Below are 27,358 nucleotides of genomic sequence, written 5' to 3'. Positions count from 1 at the left end.
GAAATATATATGTACATGTCTATGCATATGTATACACAGAGAGAAGGCACATATACAAACATGAACATTACATACACATACCTAAATTAAAAGAGTATGCCATACAAATGCACAGGATATGCGCTTTTAAAGAAATGGAATATAAGTATAGAATATTGCCCCATATTTACAATTGACTTGATATAACTGCTTAATTCTGAGGTATCTATGTGGACATTTGTTCTGGATGAAGACAGAAAACAGAATATTATACTGTTAGCCGTGGTGAACAGTATGAAATCAGATTACTTTTAGAATAAATCACTAATGACCGAAGCTGTTATAAACTGGACATAAGCAACCACATCTCACAGAATGGCCGTGACAGTGGGAATGGCACGGTCCACTTGCCTCTTGTTGAATGGGAGGCAGTGTTTAGTCATTTTGTTTTTCCTTTACTCTGGACCAGATCTTCACATTTCAATCTCTATTTAGTGAAATCTTGCAGTATATTTAGATTTATCAACTTCAATTTAATTACTTTTAATGAAAGAACATAGTCACAGTGTCTAAACCCAAGAAATTGTCAGTGTGACACAGTATGAGAAATTACTCTGAGATGTATTTTGCTCTAAGGGATGGTCTGACATCTGTAATTAGTGTTAATTTTTGCTTTCTTCACTTTGGAGAAAATCCATGTAGTGCCAGAAAGCTCGATTCTAATCTTCAGTAATTGAATTTAGCTGATGGGATATGTCAACAAATATGAAGAAATCTTCATCCAGGAAGGGCTCAAACAAATCTTTGTTCAGCAAGTCTCCTATGATAGAGTTATTTTGTTTCCTATATTTTGTATTTAGGTAGTATATGTGTTGCTTTGTTTTACATGAAGTTAATCAGAGAGATTAAAAAATATATCTTTGGGTCTCTTAGCTAACAAACCCTAAGCCTCTTGGTGTTTCTGTGCCTGATTATGTAAAAAAGCCTGTTTTTTATTATTTTTTTTTTAATGAGCTGGGAATCTCTCTCAGCTTCACTGGCATTCTGTATGAATCACTTGGACTATTTTTATTCTAATAATAATTCTTTTTTAAAAGCTGAACTGGATAAACTGAAAACTCTTAAATGTTGCCTAATAGTTTAAGAATGGAACTGGAAGCTGTTAGAGGAAACTGTAACAGGATACATTTTGTTTTAAAGGCTTGGCTCCACATAGCTCAAATACGCACAAAATGAAGATTCAAATACCAAAAAAAGGTTCACAACAAAGAAAATTCATTAGTCTCCAAAATCTTTTATTTCACGACACATATTTAGACTCTCACCTCATGTCTCCTCTCTATTTAACTCTTTGAAACCCTTTAACCCTCTCTCTCAACATAAGAACAGATAATTTATGAGTCAAAACACAATAATTAATGGAGCAGCATGACATACAGCATGACATCCCAGGACTGGGAAGACCTTTGTTATAAGTGTGTGTCTTACAGTGCTTCCCAGGGTACTCAAAATACCCACTAATAAGGGGAACACTGTTCTCATTATTGTTAGTTGCATTGCTATTAAATGCAGTTGTGTGTACAGTGTATTGAGATTACAAGGATATAGAACAATTTTTTTTGGTGCAAGTTTGAGAAAGATAGGGATACAGCCTAATTGAGGGCAAATCTTCAAGTCATCCACAACACAAGGTAAAATCTACATAAATTTCTCTGGCCTTTGAAAGCTGCTACTAATTCAGCTCAAATAGTTCCTTGTTTATAGTCTAGAGAATCTGAAATTAAGCTGTGTTTTGTGGAAAACAATGAGAACTTTTGTGAAAGATAACTTGTCTGAATAATATCTTTGGCTTTTATAATTATTACATTTCTTCACTAGAATGATCATTAGGTGGTGCAGCTTTCATGCTATCAAGAGCATTGAACAAATGGTGCTTTGCACTGGGAGGTACTCGTTCATTATCATCCCAGTGAGGCAGACACTCTGCCAAGTATTGCTTAAAATGGCATGTGCTAAAACTAACACTATTTAAGATAGGTAACCTTATCTCCCTTCTGATGCTGGAAACTCTGAGTTGTTCAGTGCTAATTTTGTCTCTAATTAAGGTGCAGCATGCTGTGTAGGTTGTGTCCTAGGAAGGGTTACCCCATTTTGGCCATTCTAGTTATGTTTTAGAATTAAACAACTCTATTCAATATTTTTTTTACAGTCAAATGAAAGGATGTTCATACAAGAACCACTTAATACTCTGTTACATAAAGGTAAGGCTGTGACAGTAGTAGACCAGAACAAATTTTGAACTGCTTGTGGGCTCCTCTGTTTCAGTTAATCAACTGCAGCCAAGGAATTTGCACAGCATAACACAGGCCAGAAAGACAACACTGTACATACAGCATGGTGTAGCATAGCACAGAATGGGATGCCTGATCCTGCTTAGGTTAACCATGATGTGGACCACCAACTTCTACACATAGAATGGTTTCCTGCTCAGGATCATTACATATGGTTATATATATACATATGTATGCTCCATGAAAGCATTCATAAGACTATATAGAAGGATGTACATCGAACAGCTTTGATATAATACAAAAATCTCATTATATTCTGGGAGTTTTTTTTTTTTTTTTCCCCCCAGTTACTCACAGGACAAAGTCTGATGGAATGTTAAGGTAATCTTAACTTATCACTACCGTTGGAAGAGGTGCTTCTGATTACATTCCAGATTGCTTTGTACTTTCTTTTTTGCTCATAGACTTTTTAATAGTTACCATTCCTAGATGAGCCAGTTCAGCTCTGCTTATCAGGCAGAAAGTTACACAATTACAGATCTTGCCCTTCCCTCCCTTTCTCCCTCCCTCCCTTCCTACATTAAACAAAATAGATGCTGTAAGCAATCTAGTGGAAAATTTCTGTCGGAACAGAGAAAATACAACAGTGCATTATTTGGTAGTTGCAACCCATTAAATCAGGCCACCCGACCTTGCCTGGCTGCCTTGTAAGTAATCTTCTTGCCCACACAAACAACATGTTGCGTGACAGACAGGAGATCCAAAAATGATATATATGAATTATTTTAATGACACGGGTTAATGTTACAGAATGTCAACATGCCTCTTACAGTTTTCTAGTGCTCAATCCATTGAGCATTTATGATAAAACCAAGAAAAACACCTACTTTTAAGCCAGAGCTTTAATGATTTATAACAATGGAAGTAAAGTTGACTGTGAGCCTGTGTTGTTACTTCAAGAGCTATTCAATATACATGTGATGCCAGGTGCTCTTTTGATACAAAGCCCCATAGGAGGCAACTGCATCTGACAGCACCACTTATTCTCTGAATTTTATAATCTGACTATCCATCTCATGTCATTCCACCCCTACACCTCTGAAAACTCATACTGTTTCATCCCATCTCCAGCCACCAGAAGTTCCCACTTGGTGATCTGGCCCATTAGACACCAAAAATGCATAAATACTTTGATATTGTGGCCAGCTGTGCTTAACAAATGGAGTCATGGAGGAGAAAGAAGTCATCGTTCAGTACTGCTGCCAACAGATATATTTCCTTTTATGGAGGCCCATTCAAACAAGTGCTTAGTAGGTGGTACACAGCTGTAGTCCAATGTCATAGCATCTTCTTCATCACATTACCCTAGGTGTTGGATGCATCACTCTCACCATTTCAAGAGTGACAGTGGATCTTGCCTGTGGGAAGAGAAGCATGAGAGGAATGTCCTCAATTATGATCCCCTCCCTCTATTGCATTCCATGTTTCTCTCTATTGCATCACCTCTGAAACCCAACATGATGTCAGTGAAAAAGTGCTCACAGAGAAGGTTAATATTTTGGGTTGCTCTTCATCCCTTCTAAGAATATTCTATTCTAGCAAAGTTATTAACATTTTTTCTATTGTTCGGTGTTAGTGTTAATGGAATGAACAAGCAGTAAAAGGTTTTCAGAGAAAAAATAGTAGATTTTGTTAGAAAATGAGAGTAGCTGAAAAATCACATGACCCTTTATAACACAGACATCAATCTTCAGCTTTATGCATCAATATAATGACATCTAACAACCCACTATTTCGACCATAAGATGATAATTCTCAATGTTTCCTTCATGTGTTTCCTCACTGTTTGCAATGGATTCTGTCTTACTGTTTATCTTTTCAAGGGAGCATTTTCTTCTGGGGATGATTAATGGACTGTTAATTGCTTTCTGAAAGACTTTAAACTGTATTTCATCACTTGCAATGCACTATGGTCAAGTGGCAAACAAGAGAGAGGGAATACTCTCTGTTACATCACATGACTAACAATGAAGGTACAAGCCAGATGCGCATAGGTTTGGGGAAATTTTATATTGAGATAAGGTGAATGCTCATTTGAAAATTCATTTTCTGTTTATTGATAAATAAAATACAAGTTGGGCAAAATAAAAACCTAAAGGCCTGGCAGTTGTTTATGCTCTGTGCAGCTCTGTGAGTTGCCTGATGCTAGAATGCTTTATTAACTAAACTATTTGAAGAACAGAGGGATACTGCCTCTACACTACATGACTTATCCTTATACGTTGACTTACCTAAAACACTTTCTTGGATTCCATTCAATTTTTTTTTTTTTTTTAATTATTATTATTTTTTTTTATATTTGAGCCTGGCTGAAAAGGGAATAATTACCTCCATTATCTCTGTTGTGTTCTTTCACAAAACCTTCCTTTCGATGTGATGTTTTGTTTGAAACAGTATCATCATTTGGACCACTCCTGTGTCTTCCTCACTGATTGTTTGCTATTTGTTTATTCAATTTTGGTCTACTGAATAAAATTATTGAATTTGTAATTTTTGAATTAAATTAATCAATTTCCAGTCATTTCACTTATCTAAAGTATCATTCTGAATCATAATCCTGTTTTCTGTGCTATAAATTCTTCAAGTTTTATGTTACCTGCCTATTTTCAGAATGTATTCTCTATACCTGAGATTTTTAAATGAAAATTTGGAACTCTACTGGTCCAGAAAAAAACAACCTAGTCTGGACTCAGTTGACATGTTCTCATAACTCACAACCCATTATTCATGACTCCTCTTTAAATGTTTTGAAAATATCTGTTCTCTCACTTAATAACAGATAAATCATATTTCCTTAGTTTAGAGATGAGAGCATCCTGTCTGACTGTCAAAAATTTTGTTTAATATTTCAATCTTCTCTTCCCATTCTCTCAGATAATTACTTTTATGAAAAGGTAACTAGTTTGCTTTGACATAAGTTGTGGTGGAAACTTGCAGAACAGCTGCTTCCTATCACGGAGTTATTCTACAGATGCTCTTAGATTGTTCAGTAATGAATTAAACAAAATACTTCTCCTGATACCAGAGTTCAGCTGTTTTATGTTTTCTCAACTACGGCATTAGTATTTTTTTCAGTTCTCTTGTGCCTCACTTGGCCTTCATGAGCTTTTGAAGATAATCACTAAAATATGTAAGTGAACTGGCTAGTGTTTTAGGGATCTTATCAGATCTTGATGGTATGAACACTCTATTTAATTCCTTTTTTTTTTTTTTTTTTTTTTTTTTTTTTTTTTTTTTTTTTCTGCTTTTCTGGCCTATGTTCCCACCTTGGCTTATATTGCTTGTAAGTAGTACTAGGGATGTGGTCAAAATAAACCTCTTTTTGTGATGGTCAAAGCAACAAATTGTATATAAAACTCCAATTACAATTTATAATCAACACAGCTGTAATGAAACATCTTGTTACTCTGTTTCTCCAAAGAAGATGTCAAGTAAATCTTTTTTTAATCCATTTTCAAATAAAAAAAAGGATTTTTTTTATTCCCCACCCCCTTCCCCCAAGGAAACTATGCAGGACTTACTTTGATTAATGAAGTAAAAATTGTGAAAACCTTCTCAAATCAAGAGCAATTTCCCATCACCTCTCAAAACGGAAAAGAAATTATCTTCACTGGGCTTGAATGCATGGCTCCTGCTTGTTCTGAAAGATGACTGAGGGATTCTGAATAAAAAATTAGTGAAGCCTAATGTCCTCAAAGTGATGTGAATTTTTCATTGATTTATTTAATGTCTTCATATAATTATGGAAATATCGGAAGAAATTATGATTTATATTCATAGTCTTATGACTACCTTCATTTAATGAATATTTTAACATATGGAGTGACATCCAGACTTAGGCCTAAGAGCAGCAGAATATACAGACATACACTGCCTGTGTGTGAATGTGAAACATATTCATCTGATATTTGTTAAGCTGTAGTGATATTTCTTTTGGAACAGAATTGTTTTGTAGGCCTCTCACTGGTAATATGCTTTCATGAAAGGTTAAAGGTAAACATAATGGAAATCATAACACATTAAAAAATATGACATCCAATTCTGAGGGAATTTTGCAAGCATGCAGGTCTTGACCTGAAAAAAGAATTCTAAAGCCAAATCTTTCAATTTTTTTATGCCTGCAAAGCTTCTACTGGCAGCAAACTCTGGATTCGTGAATCACACATTATCAGATGCTTCATTTCATCCCAACTGATGAAACATTTGATTTTAGGGTGGTTTTTTTTTTTTTGTTTGTTTGTTTGTTTTTTATAATAGAATAACCTAGAAGTCATCCAGCATCCAAGAATACTTCTGAATTCATTTAAACATTAAATTAAGATTAGAGAGAGAAATAAATGCAAGTGCCTGATTTTGATCAAATGTTACCATGAAAACTTCAATGCCTTTCAAAGATATATTATTATCAAAAATTATATTGCCATTTTACAAGAACTACTATAAAATAAAGTTTTAAAATTCAGTAACTAAAGGCACACCTAATCTGTGACACGTTCAATGAAATTGGCAAGATTAGAAAAGACCATGTCAATGATCTTGCTGAAGTTGTTGAACATTTGTCCGTTTCTTCATTAGCTCCACTGTGCAGCAACTTCCCTGCCAATTTTTTAGACGTATTCCTCAACTTAAGTTGTGATTTGCTAATTTAGTGACCAAGCATTTAAATCATAGAAAAAAAAAAAGATATAATTAAGTGCTATTTATTTGACTAACATAGGTGCAACCTCAGTACATCATCCTATAAAACCCATTTTACCCTGCACCAACTTAAAAGTAAATTCTAACTAATATTTTCTTATGTTATGTGATAATCATTAAGTTTACATTTTTACAAAATTTACATTACTACCATCATGTTGTAATCAACAGAACAAGAAAGCTTTTTTTCCCCTCAACATTGCTTTAAAATATGAGCAAAAATCTTACGATCAATCAGAAGTTTAAGACTTCAGGAATACCTCAGAGAATCCATATGTTTTAAACTTATTCAAAATTCTGAGTGGAAACAAGGGCATATTCAGCTACTGGTAGCAATTATTTCAACAGCAAAATAGATGAATCTTATTAAAATTATGTAATTACCCAAATAACCATCCTTGATTGAAAGAAAAGTATTTAAGTACTTATATGTAAATGCATTCTGAATTATATATAACAGAAGTTTTGCATTTTTATAAGGACATCATGTTTACAAAGAAGAAGACTATGTATAACAATGTATGAATTCTGTTTTTCTGATTTAATTTCATATTCTCACTGTCTGGAGATCACTATTTCCTCAAAAAATAAACAAACAAAAACCAACAAATACAATTTTTGGAAAATATTTTTTATTATAAAATGTACAGTATATTGACCTAAACATTATAAAACACTGTAATGTATCAGAGTCTTGTAAAGACCAATAATTTATAAAATGAGACCAAATTCATTGTTACTCTTTCTAGTCTCATAGTCTGATTTAAAAATATATATAAAATATATATATGGATGATTTGACTGGAGCATCCGTAGTAGCTGGAAAAGGTTTGTTTGTACGTTATGGTAATTAATGTCTGCATGTAATTTTATTAAAATAGATCACTCTTATTTACTAAATTAGTTTTTGATTTTGAAGAGCTGATAGGAGAACGAACAGAAAAGTTAGTAATCATATTCTATAAGACTAGATTATGTAAAAGCGCTGCAGGGGAAAAGAAAAGTATGTTTTTCCAAAATACTAAAGCACTTCTATCACTGCAGCTCACTTATTAGCAGTTAATACTTCTTTGGTGCTTTTAAGGTGCTTGTTAAAACACGGAATAGCTTTGGACTATTGACAAAAACAGAATAGTTCAGGTCTCAAATGCTACTGGGTAGCATGAAAAAACACATCACATTGTCTTAACAATTTAAAGACCTTTTCCAATGTGTTAATTTAGATACATCTACTGCCTTCTTCTATTGCAGGGAAGTACTATTATGTTGAGTACAAAAGCAATGCACTTTGCATGAAAACAGATATTTTTTTTTTTTTTTTCTGCCATCAGCCTTTCTGGCTTTGTTGCAAACAGTACTTTCCTTGCTGGCAGTGACTGGAACTCTAGCACTGAGCCAAAGGCATTTGTTTTAGTGTTAGAATATGTGTATGTAAGTTGTTTTCGAATCACTGCCTAGTATATTTTTAGCAGTGCATTTATAGAAGCCTGCATCCCTTTGAGAAGACTGCTGGATGACTAATGACCCCTGAGGGTGGAGGAATTTGTTTCCATACAAACGGGATTGAGCTCCTGTTGTCAGATGAGATTTGTCTGGAAGCTCCCATGTTATTTCTGCTTTAGGAATCCCAATGGCCATACAGTTCAGTTTTACTGAATTTCCAGGCCTGGCATAGATCACAGGTGCTGGCTCACTAGTAATCCGAGGGGGATAGGCTATCACAATGACAGGCACGTTCATAATAGAAGTGCCGTAGTCACTGGACACCTTGCACAGGTAAGTGCCCCTGTCAAAAACAGAAGCTTCACGCACTGTCAGTGAGCCATTCTCCAGGAGGGAGAAGCGACCCACAGCCTGGGGAGCATCCAGGACCATCCCATTGGGCAGTGTCCAGGAGATCTGCGCCCTCTGGTTTGGCTGGGTGATGCAATGGAGCTGTAGAGTTTCTCCATTGATGATGCTCACCAGGTTGTTATACTGATTGCTGATTTCTGGCCTGAGTCCCACCTTCAGGAAGACTATCCGTTCCACGTAACCACCTGGGTTTCTAGCTGTACAGCGGTAGGTCCCAGCATCCCCTGTGGAAAGACCACTGATGTGTAAGATTCCATCCCGCTTATGGTAAAATCTGTGCAGGCGGTTGCCACTCAGCACTTCCGTGCCATTGGGAAGGATCCAGCTTGTGGTGGGCTCAGGGTACCCCTGGACTGAGCAGTTCAGATTGATGCTGTGCCCAGCAATGGCAGTGATCCTTTCATTGACAGGGTCCCTGAAGGAAGGTTTCTCCAAATGGTCTGTGATGACGAGCTGCACAATCAGTCTCGCTTCACCTCCTTCATTCCGTCCAATGCATACAAGCTGCACTGCATCTGTCTGCCTCACCCCTCTGATGTCCAAAGTACCATTGCGATGCACAGTGATCCTGTTTCCATAGTAGGGGGCTGGCAGGATTACTCCTTCTGGAAAAGCCCACAGGACACGTGGAGCTGGAATGCCTTCAGCTTTGCAGTCAATAAGCTTCCTGCTGTCCCTGATGGCTGTCTCCCTTACAGATGTTATTGCATTGAGATGCCCGTTGATTCTGGGAGGTTGAACATTGACATGGATCCAGACTACTTTCCGATCTTCTCCAGCACTGTTCCGCACTACACAAGTGTAGTTACCACTATCAGATCTTTGCGCCTTTTGGATGAGAAGAGTGCCATCCCTATATACCTGGTATTTTTCAGATAGAGTAGGAATGGGCCTGTTGGTTGGGGAAAGCCAAGTTACTTTGGGTGTAGGTTCTCCTTTGGCTTCACATGCTACTGTGACCACATCACCATAGGGTACATTAATAATGACATAGGTTTTGTTCCGGATAGTTGCAGGTTCAGCCACTACTTTGACCCTTACTTTCATCTCATCCTTCCCAATTTGGTTCTCAGCATAGCAGGTGTAGTCCCCTTCCTCTCTCAGTCCAACATCATTGAAATACAGGGTTCCATTATTGAAGACCACATATCGCTTTGTCCGGCTGCCACTGTCATCTGACTGCATGAAGGTATTGATCATGCTGCCATCTGGCAGACCCCAGGAGATCTCAGGATTTGGTAGACCAGTAGCTACACAATCAACTTTTAGGTCACCTCCATACTTGACCTTGTGGTTATTCTCATTCTTGTGCTCTATTTTTGCAGGTTTCATCATCACATTCACTTTGAGGACCACATAGTCATCCCCAATCTTATTGCGAGCCACACACAAATAATCTCCTGCATCTTTATCTGTAACTGAATGGACAACCAAAGTCCCATTGCTGAATACTTTGATTCTAGTCTCCAAGTTACTGTAAGGAAAGAAGAGAGGACATGAGTTGCAAAATCACATTTTAGTAATTACTGAGTGTAACCTGGGGAAAAACCACAATCCAACAATATGGAAACACAGGAGCAAAGCTGTCGTTAAGACAAATAGGTGATCTGAAATATCCAAGACAGTCACATGAAAAAGAAAATGGAAAAAAATAATTCCACTGACTCATAACCAAACAATTCTACCCTGCTTTGTGTAGTGACTTTAATATTATTCCTTTATTTTGAACCCTCTGACTACATACGCTGAATTCTCTAATACGTTGTGTCTGAATGATACACTCCATCCAAACCTATATGGAATGTAACTATGGAGTCTGATACTTCAGTACTCAGTTAAAAACAAATCAAGATGAGCTACTTCCTCTGGCCTTTGGTTCAACATTTTTAACCCTCAGAAAATCTCAGATAGGCAAAATGTTCAGACTCAATAATACAGAGTAGGTAGCTTCTACAGTGTTAATTTTGTTAATGATCTAAATGTCAAAACATGGCAAAAAAAATTACATGTGCTAAAAGGCTATTATTACTTTCCAGCGCACTATGGAATTGGTGCATTGTGTCCAGAAATAATTTCCTCAGTGGATTCACACTTTTCTCCCCAATGTAAAGATGTGCTATATAAACTGAAGGTCATAGAAGAGAAAAGAAACCAATAATTCTGGATTTTGTACTATCTGTAGATTACTCAAATACTGTTTGCCCAATGAAAATATGCTGACTACATTCCACTATTAAGAAAGCTATCGGTAACTGTGTATTTAAATTTCAATATATTTCTTGTATACAGTGCTCAAAGAGAATTTATAGAGTAGAAACTGTGTTTTCAGCGAAATCTGAGGACAGTTTTGTTGTTTTGGAGAATCAATATTTTACTTGATATAATGAATGTTAGAGAAGGTATTATTTTAAGCATGGTAACATCTAAGTAAGGTAACATTAATTTATCTAATGTTAAAATGTTCATGATTACTTAATTTATTTGTCCCATTTTTATAGTGTATAATGATAAATACAAGTAGAAGGGAAAAATAGTAATCCCAGTTCTTCTAGGGGAAGTATGGATCTATGCAAACTCTAAATATACTATCATACTCACTGAAACAAGACTTTTTGGCACTGGACTTCTTGCTACATTTACAGACACAAATAGTGGCAAATTATTCTCAACACTTGAAGCCTTCTTTTCCAGAGTACTGCTGTTTTCAGGAAAGTTATGCTATTACATTACAACTTGACCATCTTTTGATATAATTTCAAATTCTTCCTTAATGGTTTTAGCTCTAATTCAAAACTCACAGAAGGCAAGAGTGAAGCTTCAGCAGATATGAGTTCTCTTAATGTTTGTTCAATTCTAATTTAGTTTCAACACCTGAAATAGTAATTTACCTGTGTAGGGAATCAATCATCCTTTTGGAAGGTAACCTCCATAGTATCCGAGGCCACGGGTCACCAGAAGCACTGCAGTCCAAATGCAGGATACTGCCATACGTTACATCTGTCCTCTGAGGAGAACTCCCAGTGATCTTAGCATTAGATGCTTGTTTCTTCACATGAAGTTGTATTATTCTCCTGGCAGCTCCCACCATGTTGGCGGCAATACACTCGTAGACCCCACTGTCCTTGGGGGAGACATTGCGAATATAAAGAGTTCCATTGGGAAAAACAAATAAATTCCCATTGACAAACTGGGAAGGTCGAATTTGTGTGCCATCAAAGAGCACCCAACGGATGCTGGGCGAAGGTGCTGCTTTGGCAGTGCAGTGGATATTAATACTGCTACCAAGGGGCAAAGAAATGTTCTCTTGCTTATCCTGTTGAATGATGGGGGGTAAGGCTGCAATGTGGAGCCTCACTGCTATGCTGTCAGCTCCTGCAGCATTGCTAGCTATGCATTTGTACACTCCCCGGTCTGAAAATGTTGCTTGCTTGATAGATAAGGTTCGATTTTCATGAAGCATTATCCTGCTTTCTGTAGTAGTGACTGTCTGCAAAATCTTCCTGTCTGGGAAAATCCATGAAATGTGTGGACTTGGAGTCCCACTAGCCTGACATTCCATTGCTATGGTATCTCCAAAATAGACAGTGACATCTTGGTAGCGGGAAAGTAAAATTTTGGGCTGATGGGCTACAACTGTGAGCACAGAAATCATTTTATCTACGCCGTGCAGGTTCTGAGCTGTGCACAAATACTGTCCACGATCCTGAAGCTGAGCATTTCGGATAAGGAAGGTACCATTTTTCAAGACTTCAAACCTTTGTAACCTGGTGTTGGCTGTCATTAGAGCTCCTAAGAAATTAAGAGGAAAGAAATAGAAAGGCAAAGGGTTGGTTTTTCAGACATGCTTTCCCGCACTAAAGAAGCCTTATGGAAGACAACAGATCTACTTAATGCCAACTACAAGTTCATATGGATCACATGACATCTTCTGATACTGTCCACAGTCTGTTTCTAGTTCAAATCTAACCATACTAGCTTGCAAGTACATGCAATATGGAAACCTTTACATGCTCTGTGCTTTACTTTAGAACTTCAGAAAATTTCTCTTTTGCTTATGGATATAATACATACAACATTATTTAAGGTGGCAAAGCTAACAGTTATTCACAAGCTTTCTAGTAAGTTCGACTGCTGTGAATAATCTTTTGGTTGCTATTCCTCCTTCAAAAAATAAATTAATTAAATGCTAGAGCTTTTATTTTACTACAAGAGGTACTGCTAACTTATTTTTATCTGTAACTATTGCTTGCAATTAATCACATTTTATCAGTACTGATACAGACAAAATATTCAGTGTTTGTTCTTTGTTTTGGACTATCCCTGTAATTACGTTGCATTTCTATGTAAAATCCCAAGTATTAGTACTGTTAAAACTGTGTAGAAGAAAACTTTTTCATCTGTCTCACCTGTAGAGACTTTTGTCCAAGTAATAAAAGGCTTTGGTTCCCCCACTGCATCACAAGGGATAAGAGCATCTGTTTCAGCAAGGACAGATATGCTCTGAGATCCTTTCGTGATAATTTTAGGTCTTTCTCCAGGTGTCCTGAAATTGCTTGAAGATTGAATTATAGATAAATTGTGTGATGTAATGCCTCCCACATAAGGCACAGATGGAACTTTTTGGTGATAGTGGGCATTTTTAAGAGGCTGAAGAGGCTGAACTGTAGTGGATATCTGGGGTCTTCTGCTCTGAGAGAAAAAGGATGGAGGGGTTATCTTCAAAATCACTGCTGGTGGTGGTGTGGTGGTTGTGGTATATGAAGGCACTGGAACAGCTGTAACTTTCTGCACTGTAATCCGAGGAGGGGAGACCTGGGCAACCTTCTTCTCATTTGTGTCTTTTGGGACTGGTTGACCAGGGACCACAGGTTTAGGATGTATACCCAAGTGAGGTAAAATCCTTGTTCTGTTGAACAGGAACGGCACTCTGGAACTGGGATAGTAGGGTATCTCTTGATTTGGTAGTCGCCCTGCTGTGCCTCTGTTATCTGGAACATAGTTGCTACCAAAAAATCTTGAATTAATATTGTATCTATTCTGACCATGATTACTAAACTTGCTTGTAGGGAATATATTTGTTCTGTGAAATGGAGTAGCTTGTGTTGGGGTAGTTGTCTCTCTCTCAGAGGCAAAAGATTTTTTGTCCTGCATGGTGTTTGCTGCATATGCCGTTATCTCTGGTTTGTTTGTGTAGTGAAGAGGCTGATGTGTCATAAAATAACGAAATGAACCTTGTGTTACAACATATGGAGGCTTCACTGTGCCTCTTACTGGAACATGTCTTGGAGGCACAACTGGCAGTCTCTGATTTAGGCTTGGTATCATTCCAGGGGGTGGATGGGGAAGGTTTGGATTTAGCAATATACTGTTATTTGACCTGCTACTGTACATCTCTTTGAACTGCTCCTCTTTAGACTGTATGCTAATCCTGTTTTGACTAGAGAAGGGAGTAGGGCGTACATTCAGTCTTGAGCTCACCACCGTTCTTTCACTTTCTGCTTCAACTTGTTTTACTGCTGGCAACCTTTCCTGATTGAAGGCATTACTGGCTTTCGAAGTATAATGAAGAGAATGACGTAAAGTGCTTGAGATGGGGGGAGGAAGAGTAGGAGGTTTTGTAAACGGAATAAGGACATAGTGTGTAGTCTGAGGTTTTTCAGATGTCTGCAAAGTGGGATCATGATGAAATACATTTGATACTGTTTCCTCCTTATCCATGGAAGATGATTTTGCCCCAGCATGAGACACAATAGACATTTCTGTTTCTGTATGTGGAAAAGTTTGAGTTTGCACTGTGCTGAAGGAGGAGGATATCATTTCTTGTTGCTGGGGTGTCTCCGTTATTGCTGGTGTTTTTAAAACTACTGTGGGCTTCCATAACTCCTCTGAATCTGAGATATCTTCAAGAACTTCCAATGTGTCAGAAGGAATACTTAAATCTGTCACAGTAGGATACATTGGCTGGAATGTTCCAGCAGTAGCTTCATTAGCCACAACATCTGAGTGAAAAGCGATGGTCTCTTCCTGAGATTCTGGGTAACTGGATTTCGTAGATGATACCAAGCTGCTCCTATACTCAGAGGTAGTTGTACTTGATGGTTCTGCCTCACTATCTGGAGCTTCAGGATCTGCTTTAAGGCTCCTCTCTTCAGATACATTCTCTAATGAGTCAAATGTTGGCACTTTATTTTGCTCTGGTTTCTGAGGTGCACTTGACTCTTTTGTGGGAACTGTGTTATGTGCAACATATGATGACAAAATTGTGATGGGTTCAGTCACTGGGAGTACCAAGGTTTCAGGAGTAGAGTGTGTCACGTATTTTCTTTCAGGTTGAGAAGTAGTAGGCCTAAAGAAAGAAGCTGTGACCACCTCTTTAGTTTCGGTCATTTTCCCTAATAAATCAGGATCAGTTACTAGTGAAGGAGTGATTTCCCTATGCTCCTCTTCCTTAGCCTGTATTTTGACACTGCCTTTAAGATCAGGACTTTCAAGTACTGTAGAGGAAGCCTGGGTCACAGCTTCAACTTTAGACGTTCTTGGAATATTAGGCATTGCCTCTGTAGTTAAAACAACACGGGGGAAATGTTTTGTTCTTTGGCGGATTCTATTTGGTCTCAGCCTCCTTCTCCCATAAGGCCTTTTCCTAGCATGCTGAGTAACTAGTGAAGGTGTTGTTTTCCTATAGGGTGTTGATGTTGTGGCAGCAGTCAATTTGCTGATGGAAGCAGCAGTTATCTCCTCTGTTTTTTTGTAAGAAACATTCTTGGTGCTTGGTGAAACAAATGTGGGATCTGTTTTTGGAGTAGATAGGTTTCTCTGTTCTCTTCCCTGAATACTTTCTGTGTAAATGCTGGACATGCTTTCTTGAGTCACTGTACTTCTGTGGGTCTCTGATTCTTCCTTGCTCTGGACTTTGATGGATATAACAGCTGGAGAAGTTGTACTTAAATCTGCTATTTTTGTCTGACCAGTGGATCCATCTCTGTGTACATGTATGAAGTCATTGCTTTTTACTGTAACAGATGAAGAAATGACAGTGGAACTTACAGAATCTGCAGGGATGTCATACAGCTGAGAAGGTGCTAAACTTATACTGCCAACACTCCTTTGATCCACTTCATTTAATCTCTCATTTCTCTCCAAGACATTATAAAGATCTACAGTCTGAGATTCAGCTAGGACAGAAGCATCAAGTGGTAGCTCAGCAAAAGCAGAATTTTCCTCTGACTTAGAAGATACAGTTGCATCTACACGTTCCACTGTGAATGAATTACTCTGAATATTAAGATAGTTGGTCACTGTTTCTTTGGTCAAAGATTCTTCAGTGACAGCATGAGTATTTTCTGTGACTACAACTGAAGAATCAGCCCTGCCATCCTGATGCTGCTGGCCTTGAGGTTGCACTGTTGCAAGGACAGGACTCGATACAGGGATTTCAACAGAGTGTACACTTGCAGGTGTTTTTAAAATTCTTTGGTCATAGAAGTGCTCAGTTTCTAGCCCTATTATTGTGGACCAAGTTGAAAATGTTTTACTGCTGTGGGAAACAGTGACTGAGAACGGCTCATTTTCTCCCAGTGGTGATGCATCAGCAGAAGAATCAATTACGTCAGCTGTTGTCTCTGAAGGCAGAGGGATGGCTACTGGACGAGGGACAGGAGTAGTTTTCTGCACATCTGATGGCAGTGCAGTTGTTAACAAAATGGCTGTAGCTGTTGTAGTTCTAGGAAGGTTCTTCCCACGGACCTTTGCCAAAATGTCAGCCCAGTGCTGTGGATTAATCTGTTTGCTTGCCATGTTAATTCTCCTTCGAGATTCAAATGCCCTTCGGCCTTCCGCAACATTGCTGTCTTGGGTTCTATCAGTACCTTTCCAAATTTTCATTTTCCTTCTGCCTTTCTTCCCCTTTTTAATTTGAGCCTCTAGCATCTGGTCACTTTTTTGTTTAAAGGATATCTCCCTGTCCTTCAGGTGGTTCTTTCTTCGTGGGAATTCATCAACCCCTCCTGTGCCTGATCCTTCTCCGTCATCTATGACCCGCCCTCTTGTTTTCGATGAGCTTTTCGAGCCTGTGCGTTTTTTCAGTTTTATCCTTTTAAATGACCTGTCAGACACCATTTTATTTACTGTCACTCTTACAGTAAACTGATCTGATCCCTGCTGATTGACAGCCACACATCTGTAATGGCCACTGTCACTGACGTGGCTTTTTGGAATAAGCAAAGTACCATTGTCCATCACATATCCTTTTGAAGAGTTTGACAAAACATTAAGTACCTGGCTGTTTGGAAGAATCCAGCTCAATTGTGCCTCTGGGCTGGCAATTGCACTACAAGGCAATACTATGGGATCTCCAACATTTTTTTCAACTCTCACTATATCTGAGTCAGCTACTTGAATAGCAGGAGGCTGCACTAGAAGCCTGTAAGCCATAATATCCACATCATCTCTCACTTGGGCAATGCAGTGATACAAGCCAGCATCAGTGTAACTCACTGGTTTGATTACTAGTTGACCACTAGTGAGAATGGAAAATCTGCTGTCCTTTTGATTAAACGGTGCCTGCAGTTTTGTCCCATCTGGAAAGAGCCACTGAATGAAAGGACGCTCAGAGGCTTTCACGTTGCAGTTCAGCTGACATTCTGACCCTTCTACCACACTCTGTGCTTTCCTCATGCTTTGATTTTGTTCTATCATTACCCAGCTTCTCTGCTGCCTCATGTCTTTGGTATGAATTGCCTGAGAAAACACAGTAAAAAAAGATAGCACCACTTTTTTCCCTGTACTCTGGCGCCTGTTTAATTGGATATTTATAAGAGGTTGCATCACCCAGGAAGGCTCAGCCAGTATTTGAGCTTTTACACCTGTGTAATAAAGAGCATCATAGTCTGAGCCTTGCTTGTACCGATAGCTTATTTTAGGCTCCTTGCTGAGCATAAGTTCCCTTTCTAATTTGACAGGCACTTCACTATAATAAGCAATCAGCTTCCACAGTTTTTCATAGTTCTCTCGATTCATTGGGCATTCAAAATCCAATGATATTGTAGCATTTATATCAATCTCCTGAGTCTGGATTTGATTCCACTGAATCTTGGTAGAGCCTGTTGGTTTCTTGATTTCACAGTTCAAATGGACTACATTGCCATGCTCATCAGTCATATTCAGTGTAATGTTCCATGGAGAAGACTGAAACACTTCCGGAGGGAGTTCATAATTCTCACCATCTTCTTCGTCTTGAGTGCTGCTATTGTGCCTCAGTGAGGACTGAATGATAGGTTTCCTACAGGAAATATCTTTCAAGTTTTGGATATCTTCTTTTTGCAGCTGTTTTGGGCTGTTGCACCTAGGACAGAGCTGTCCCCCTTCATAGGCTTTGTCCTTTTTGCATTTTAGAACACCTGTAAGCAAAGAAAAAACTAAAAAAGTAAAAGAAAACACGGGTAAGCTGTAGAATTGTGTCCCAGAGTTAAAGAATTTCCAAGATCGTAAGATGTCATGGGAAGCATGGTATGACACATGGACATGTGGCATATAGAAGCCAGTGTTTTTTTTTTAAATGCTACCTCTTTGTTTTCACAGCTGAATGAGCCTGATTCTCCTACCAACCACAAATTCTTCTGACTGTAATGACAGGTTACTCTGTTGTTCTGGAAATTAGATTTGTTCCTTCTGAATCAAGTAACTAGAAATTGATGTGTCCAGAGCAACATTTTAGAAGCCTGCAAATATTTACGTTGTGTAAAAAAGCCTGCATGTATACAACAACAACCTGTTTATCTATCTTTTGGACGTCTGAAGACTAGGTCATCCCACCTTTCAAAAATGCACCATTTGCCTGAGAAATGCCAGATTTTTTTCATTTAAAAAAAAAAAATAGAAGTTTTTAACCTTTAGTAGCTACAGCAGAACTATACAGTACTATACTGGCAACACAAAAAAAAATAAAAATAATAATTAAAAAATTCCCCTATAGCTATTAAATTTACTATACTGCTTAGTTCCTGCACTTGCAATCTTTTGACAGCAGAAAAAAATGAAAATGTCACCTATTCCCTGATCTCTGAAATAACTGCAAACAAAGAACAAAACTGTAATGAAAAAATGAAGATTAAACAGAGTATTAGAACAGGAAATGATAGCCTTGAGTCCTTCTATCAGTGCCAATAAGACTCTTGTCTGGAAAACAACAGTCGTGTATTTATGTTTAACTTTACTATAGCTTCAAATGTTGCCTTACATAACTGATTTGGACACATGCTGTATTCCAGTTTTTCTAGGAATAAGTGTCACGTTGAATACTTTTGAGGAACAAAGGATGAATGAATGAGTTACAACATAAAATTCTGGAAGGTGAAAAGAATATCAAAACTGTCATTACCTATTTTTTAACAGAAAAACATATACTTTGCTAGTCTGAAAGATAAGATTTATTGAGAAATTCTTACAAATGTAATAATTAAATGAAGCTGTCTATTACTTGCACATTCATATATGTTTCAAAGATGAAGTAAGCATACTTCATGACAGGGCTAGCACACAGTCACCTTATTAGCAGTTGCTACACTGATTTGAAATACTTAAAGTGAGCACTGAAACAGCACTGCTGTTTTCCTGTCAGAATTCCCACAGAAGTTAGTGCTACAGTTGTACAAAAATACAAGAATTGTCACACATGAAAATGGCATGGAATAATTATCTTCTCTTTCCTAAAATCGGTTTATTGTAGAAAAATAATCAACTTGAATAAAAATGGTAGCAAGTCATCACTGTGTAGGGAATAGAAGATCATCTAATATTTCATCATTACTACTTGGAGTGCATCTCAAGTACACTTAATATACTCACTTATTTGATAAGGGAGAATATATAAGAACAGTATTACAGTTACATGCACTAACAGTCAGACACCTCAATTATGGCTCCATCAGTGACTTTTACACTATGTATTAAAGTATCATACACTTCTAAAAGTAAAGCTAAGTACTGCTAATACTACTAATTTTCCTAATAGTACAGCTAAGTGCAAAATTGCAATGAACATATTCTAAGATGACAAGATCCATCATCATCAAATGCTTTAAAAGGTTATATAAATCACTCCAGAACTCTTCTGAAACTTCTCCAGTTGCAATTAAATGATGATTCCCTCTTTAACAGCTGTGGTGTAACACTAGTCACTCTGGCCTACTACACAGTAAGCACTTAGTAACCTGAGATGGGGCACTCAGATACCTGAACTGAAAAACAAGCATTCAAAGAAGCCGACATTTAATGGGTTGCTGACCTACAGGTATTATGCACTGTTTTGTTTTTGCTTTTGCTATTTTGCTTCTGCATATGTCTGTAACTGTTCTAGCCTGGTACTTCTCTCACATCTAAGCCTAAATGACATTCCTCTGAAAAAGCAGCAGGATTGTAGGTGTAAACTGCCTCCCTCAGAGAAGTAAGTTGTGGGCTATGGAGAAATGCCAATGAATAACAGCATTAAAGTTAATAGCTGAAAGTTAAAGGACTCACAGAGGAATCTGGAAACTTGATTCCCACATTCCTTCCTTTGCCCAACAACATAGTGCACATAGGCATCATGTAAGAAATGCCACCCAAGAAATAACAAAGCTATTCATATGCAAAACTTTTTAAATATTATGACTTGAAAATGCATTTCTAATCTTGTTCTTACCTCCAGAATTTTCATTCCAATCAAGGAGCCACTGTAAGCTGCAGTCACAGGCCCATGGATTCCCATGAAGGTAAAGATTCTCCAGCAGTGGCATACCTTGAAACATCCCTGCAGGCAACATGCTAATAGCATTTTCAGATAGGTAGAGATGTCTTACTGTTGACAGTTTAAAATAATTAAGAACCATAAATGTTGAAAAGGTGTGTGGATGAAGCTGCTGGAGTAAATTTCCTTCCAAGTGGACCAGTCTCAGAGAAGTTAATCCATTAAAAGCATTTGGATGAATAAACTCGATTCTGTTGTGGTCCACATGCAGCCTCATTAAACTTGAAAGTCCATGGAGAGTTTGTCCAGTAATAACTTTCAATTTATTGTAACTAATTTTGAAGACCTTAAAAAAAGAAAAAAAAAAGAAAAAAAAAAAAAAAGAAAAAAAAAAGAAAAAATAGATTAGTTTTGTTTTTGTATCTAAATCCAAACAAGCATTCCAAAGTTTTCCTCACATACTCAAATATCCTTTGCACCACTAAAAAATGATTTGCTGGACAAAAGCTGGAAAATAAACTGAATATTATTTGGCATTAATAAGCATGACATTGGCAAAGTTAACAGGAGTCCAATATTTTAGGGCAGGGGGAATGTTACCTTTATTCTAAGAAAGATATTTTAAAGAAAAAGCTTATTTTTGTCCTCAGTTATTCATATAAGTCAGAATTTAGGAAATCTAGGAAGACCTGAGCATTACCTGCAGGGACATGAGATCTTTCAGAGCACCATTAGGTATATTCTGAATATCATTTCCATGAATCATAAGCAATTCCAGTTTAGTGAGTCCTGCAAAGGAGTTTTCATATATAGACTGTATACTGTTAAACCTGGAAAAAAAACCACAATGCAATTACATTTTACACAGATGACCTTTTAAGATCCCTTCCAACTGGAATGATTCAATGATCATGGACTGCAAATGTAAAATTAGTATAACCTAACTTTCAGCAAAAATTGGATGGATCTTAGCACACTGTCAAAGAGCCAGAAGTAACTGAAACATTTTTATAAGGCCAAGTATACTTAGCTCATGTTTACATTAAGATTTCTTTCAAATCAATTCATGGCACTTTAGTCTTAATTTAAAACTGGGAGTAACAAATAGGCGTTTAAGTTCTAATAGTTGTCAGTATGTTTTTCCATGCAGTTCAGTTTATGGAATGGTAATAAATTAATGGCTTGTATCCAATCCATGATGCTATGGAGCTTGGCAAACTGGGCTGCAGTGTTGCCAAAACAGCATCTAATAATCAATGAATAAAGACTTGGACAGGGGACATTAAAAATGGATATCTCCCGAACAACAAGAGAAGCAGGAAGTCACATCGTGCTTAACTGCTGCAACAATTAACTGGCTGCATCAATTAATTACATAAGATCTAGGAACTGAGTTTCCAATCATATAATTTGAGCCCAGGAACCTTTTTGTAAGAAGTAACACTGAAAATCTACCTTTTGAAAACTATTTGATTTCACTTTGCGCTAACAAGTCAGATTTTATTTGCCAGTGCCTAAGTCTTAAGTTTGGCTGCCTAGTTATGCATTTGAGTTTTCCAAATGTAGACACAAAAATCAGACATACAAGCTAATCTGGGCATGAAAGCTCCAAATTAAGCATCCAATTTTAAAGATTTTTTCCTATTTTTAAAAGTTTCTTTCTAGGCATGAAGGGAAGAGACACAGAGAAATGTAAATATTTTGATGAGGGAATACTTCTAGATTCTCATCATCTTACCTATCTGAAGATTCTGAATTTACAAAAAATTCAGACTAATATTTCAGTATTTTTAGTCCTACCACAGACCACTTAAATTTATACTGCAGCCATTGTACTAAAACTCCATTATCTTAAATCAGTCCTTCTGGGGGGAAAAAAAAAAAAAAAGAAAAAAAAAGAAAGAAAAGAAAGAAAAAAGAAAAAAAAGCCCACTAAAAACCAACTGTCTTTAAATATTACAAATTAAATTTTCCTAAATTATTTCTAGTTAGGAAACGAATCATTTTTACATTCCAAATACATAACACCTTAAAATGGAAATATTCTACAATGTCCTCTCAAAAATGAAAGAAATGCAACAGGTAGGGAAGACTGTTTCAGAAAACGTGATCTGCAGCAATGAAAATACAAAAAATGGAAAAGGACTTTAACCGTAGCAGCATCAAATGATGTACTTTTGTTAAAAGACAAAACAAACAAACCAAACAGAATAAAACTTCCAAAATGCCTACATAATTTAGAAGCTTAGAAAAATATTTTTAAGATTTTCTGAACCAATTCAGGAAAAGAATTTGCTGTAGAATGTTAATGTATAGAGAAGAGGTGACTGAAGATGTATAGTTTTCAATGTGGGACAAGAAAGGGGAGGGCAACTTGATGCACAGGATTTTTGAAGTAATGTAACATTAGGTAGGCTTCAAAGAAGAGTAATGAGCCAGGGAAACAAGGACATGGATTACTCATCAGGCTCCAAAATACTTTCATTGCACAGTCAAAGAGGCATATAAGGCCGCTTGGAGACATGTTCTGGTGTACAGAATTTGGCCAGTCTGCACTACAGCTTCTTTGGCAAGCACCCTTTAATGAATCTGCTTCAATGACTCTCGTTGGAATCATGCGTTAAGTTCATCAAGTCAAGACAAAATTAGTAGTCACTGTGTACGAAATTTTATTTTCTCAGAAGGGATCATGAACAAATAGGCTGAGACATGCTAAAAAACAAACAAACAAACAAACAAACCCCACATCCTTCACATCACAAAATGTTTTAAGATTTACCCAATTGGACATTCATTCAATTCAATTTGTAATTGCAGAAATTTGTCAGTTGTGATTAACTCCAATACTAATTCCACTAATTTGACTCTGGGATGACTGAAAAATTGAATGAAAATTAAAAAAAAAATGATTTCTGCAATACAGATTTACGAGTACCTGGGAATATGAGAATAAAATCAGACTTTAGATGGATAAATTACTGGAGGACAGACAATCTAATTACAGAGGACAAAATAAATCAAGATCCCTACTATCGCTCAGCATCATCAGACACAGGTTACAGGCCTTGGAATGGTGGAAGGAGTTCATGCCAACCAGTGACGTAATTCTGATATCAAGAAGAGGACTACAACTTCTTACCATGCTATGTCATGCAATGGCCCTAAACAGCACTTTTGGGATACACAGCCTGTCAGCAGTCACAGAATCATAGAATGGCTTGGGCTGGAAGGGACCTTCAAGATTATCTGGTTCCAATCTCCTGCCATAGGCAGGGTTGCCATGCACCAGATCAGCCTGCCCAGAGACCCATACAACCTGGTCTTGAGCACCTCCAGGTACGTAACATTCAGAACTCTTCTGGGAAATGAGTTTCACTACCTCGCCACTCTGTGAGTAAAGAATTTCCTAAATCTCCCCTCTTTTAGTTTAAAGCCATTCCCCTTTGTCCTAACACTGTTAAACTTTTTACAAAGTCAGTCTCCTCCTGTTAATAAGCTCCCTTCAAGCACTGGAAGGCTGCAATGAGGTCTTTTCTGAGCCTTCTCCCAGGTTGAACAAGCCCAGCTCCCTCAGCTTTTCTTCACAGGAAAGGTGCTCCTGCCCTTTGATAAATCCTTGTGGTTCTCCTTCAGAACCATTCAAACACCTCCACATTTTTCTTGTGTTGGGAGTACCAGGCCTGGCTGGACACAGCACTTCAGATGGGACCTCACAAGGGCAGAGGTAAGGGAACAATCACCTCCCTCTCCCTGCTGGCACTCTCTCTTGATGCATCCCAGGACACTGGGCTTTCAGCCTTTGCACACTGCTGGCTCATGCATCTTTTCGACTCTGCCTTCTTATCTCATAGTCTGATAGATAGATGTGAATTGGCAGTACTCAGAGAAAGGTGACTTGGAGCCTGAATTCTCTCCCCCCATAGCAGTGATGTCTGCTTCTACCACAGTTAATTTCCTTGGGAAAAACAAACAAACAACTCCAAATCCTATGGAGTAACTTCTCTTTACTGTACTGCTTTAGGATACGCTATCTCATTGTGGTCCAAAATGCTACCTAGTTAGAGAATTTTACTTCTACTACCTTTTTGTGTATCAGGTATAACAATCAACATTTAGTAAATATGCCATAGTAGATTTAATCAATACAGTTTTCAAACACTGTAAGATGCATGTACTATTTGTCAATAACAAGTGACAGCATAAAAACTGACAGCACCATAAAAATACTTATTTTTTAAAAAAAAGGAACTTTTTTTTGAAACATGGAACTTACACTAAAATTCCCTTCATGCCAGTAGTTGCAATGTTTGAAATATAGTGTCTGGAAGTAACAGCAATCTGCAATTCTACTTGAAAAGTGCACACAAAGATCCTGGAATGCCGCACGTGTTCAAAGCATTCCAGGATTCCGCACCAAGGACGTAAAAATGTTTGCTATAAACTGCAATACAAACCCAAAATTGATTCTTTCCACATGTTTAGAAATCCTTGCCGGCACAGCTGCTAAGGATCGAAACGTGCAGTGGACTTCGGTGGGGACGTAGCAGGCGCAAGGGTGGGGGCAGGCCAGGGCTCCTAGTGGGAGCCCCAGCGCCAGGATCAGCACCACGGAGAGTGCCCCCACCGCGGCCCTCTCCCGCATCGTGTCGGCTCGCCTCGCCTCGCTGCTCCTGGGTTGCCCAAGGGAACAAAAAAAAAAACAACAAAAGGGGGAACGGGGAAGGGGGGCAGAGAGAAGAAACGATGATTTTTCAATCCCTTGAAAACGCTTTATGTACTTTCTGATGCTCTGCAACCTTGCAGAAGTTCTGTAGGCAATTAAGGCAAAGTTCAACTGGAAGGAGTTTTTATTTCATCGAGGTCTCTTGCTACTTCAAAGTCAACTTTTTTTCTTGTAACACATTTCAGTACCTATTCTACTAAAGTTATTCTGTCTCCTTAAGGTAATACATTTCGTAGGCTTGCTCTACACACCAAGGCTAGTGCTCATTCATCTAAAAATCAGAATTTCAAAGGAAGCATCTAGTTCAAGCAAGTTGCCATGGCTCCCTCTACAGTCGATGAAAGAAAGTCATTTTCATCACAAGGTAATACTAGATATTTATCCCATTAGAAAACTGCCTAAAATGGTACAAATCAACCTCCTGAAGTCCCTAGGCTGCTAACTAGATTTAGATTTAGAAATACAAGCACAGCCCTCAGAGGAAGCACAAGTGCAAGATTAGAAGTATCCATAACTGCGCCGTGTCCATCAGCACTGAGGTTCAAATTCTCAGAGCAGCGCAGGTGAAGACCAATGGCTGGGCTCATGGAGAGGCGTTTGAAGAGGCACACTATGCCAGATCCGGCAAATAAATGCAACTGATGATGAGCAACTTGAGCACCGGCCACGTCTGAGTATCAAATAATTTGTACAGATGTATCATTACAGATGAAGCTGCCTAGCTTTGAAGAAAGTTTGCCTCCCTGTTCTTATCTCCATCATCAAAAGACTTTGAGCTGTTCAGATTAAAGCCATACAAGGAGGCAAACTATTAGCCTCAGAAATTTAGCATTCCTCCTCTGGTATAACAGTGTGACAAAGAGGGAAAGACAGTTCTGCTGGAGATTATTAGTTCCATTAGTCACTACTCTTAGTATAAATGTAAGCTTTTCTCAGATCTGCCAGCTAGTGAGAGATTTTTTTCATCATTTTTTGCATCATGTGCAAACCATTAAGTTCAAAGGAGAGGCTCATCGAGATGAAGACGTTTTTCAAATATCTGTGGTTAAGTTAATGAGACACTTACCATTCTTTGAAAAAAAAAAAAGGAAAAAAAGAAAAAAAAAAAAAAACCGACAAAAACCAACCCAAAAACCAGCTTATAATTTGCTCTGAGACTATTCAGGTGCCGTTTTCCTTAACTCTGTCTTGAGCGGAAACTCCTTTCCAACAGCATTCCACCCACTTCTGGGAGGGGGCACCTCATAGAACTGCCGGAGCCGCATTGCGCGGAGACCCAACGCCGCGCGTCAGCCTTCAGCAGAATCCCGCGGGTCCGGGCGCGGCCGCACCGCCTCTTTTCGCCGCCGGAGGGCGCCCCGTGCGTCTCCATCGACGCCTACACCTCGGGCCCGTCACCGCGGGCAGATGCTTCCCATTAGGGAAGAATTTCCCCGCAGGGCTCCGCCCGCAGGGCGCCCCGCCGCCGCCCCCTGCTCGCCGCAGCCCGAGCTCCTTACCTGCGGGCCAGCGCGGCGCTCTCAGCGGGCGCCGCCCGCCGCTCCCATGCCCCCGGGGCGCTGCGGGCGGGCGGCGGCGCGGAGCGAAGCGGCGGGCCGGCACCTAGCGGGCTGCCCGCGGGCCCTCCGGCAGCGGCTCGCCGGGGCACATCGCAGCCCGCGGCGGCACGTCTCGACGCCGCCTTAGGGCTCGTCATCGCCCGTCATTTTGCAGAACCCGCCGCCGATCCTGGAGTCCCCCGATGAGCATAAGCTGGGCGAGGCGGCGCTGGGGAATAGTGCCGCTGCTCCCTCCTTTGCCTTGCCGCAAGTCGCCCGTCCCCGCGAGGCGCGTGGTCCTCAGCGCCGGCGGGAGCCGAGTCCGTTCCTCCGGGGGCGGGTGACGGCGGCTCCCCACCGCTGTCCTGGCGGTCCGGGCGAGCAGTTCCCGCGGCGGCAACCTCCCTCCGCCCGCGGCCGCATGGGGACGAGGGGCGTGGGGTGCCCGGCGCCGCGCTCCGTCACTCCGGCCGCCTCCTTGCGCCGGGCG

General features: G+C 39.0%; 1 protein-coding gene across 1 annotated transcript; it reads right to left on the bottom strand.

The window, feature by feature from the left end:
- Positions 1 to 5,519: 5,519 nt before the first annotated feature.
- Positions 5,520 to 26,385, bottom strand: MXRA5 (matrix remodeling associated 5). The gene is made up of 6 exons (XM_052664698.1): positions 25,062 to 26,385; positions 21,308 to 21,437; positions 20,563 to 20,953; positions 13,289 to 18,280; positions 11,771 to 12,671; positions 5,520 to 10,356 (listed from the first exon to the last, which is right to left on the bottom strand). The coding sequence occupies exons 1-6, from the start codon at positions 25,247 to 25,249 to the stop codon at positions 8,445 to 8,447; spliced, it is 8,514 nt and encodes a 2,837-aa protein (XP_052520658.1). The 5' UTR covers positions 25,250 to 26,385; the 3' UTR covers positions 5,520 to 8,444.
- Positions 26,386 to 27,358: the final 973 nt, after the last annotated feature.

The sequence above is a fragment of the Tympanuchus pallidicinctus genome, unplaced genomic scaffold (assembly GCF_026119805.1).
Source record: "Tympanuchus pallidicinctus isolate F22 unplaced genomic scaffold, pur_lepc_1.0 scaffold6, whole genome shotgun sequence".
Taxonomy (NCBI): Eukaryota; Metazoa; Chordata; class Aves; order Galliformes; family Phasianidae; genus Tympanuchus; species Tympanuchus pallidicinctus.
Note: the sequence above shows the minus strand (reverse complement) of the source record. Positions and strands in the feature narration are given on the sequence as shown.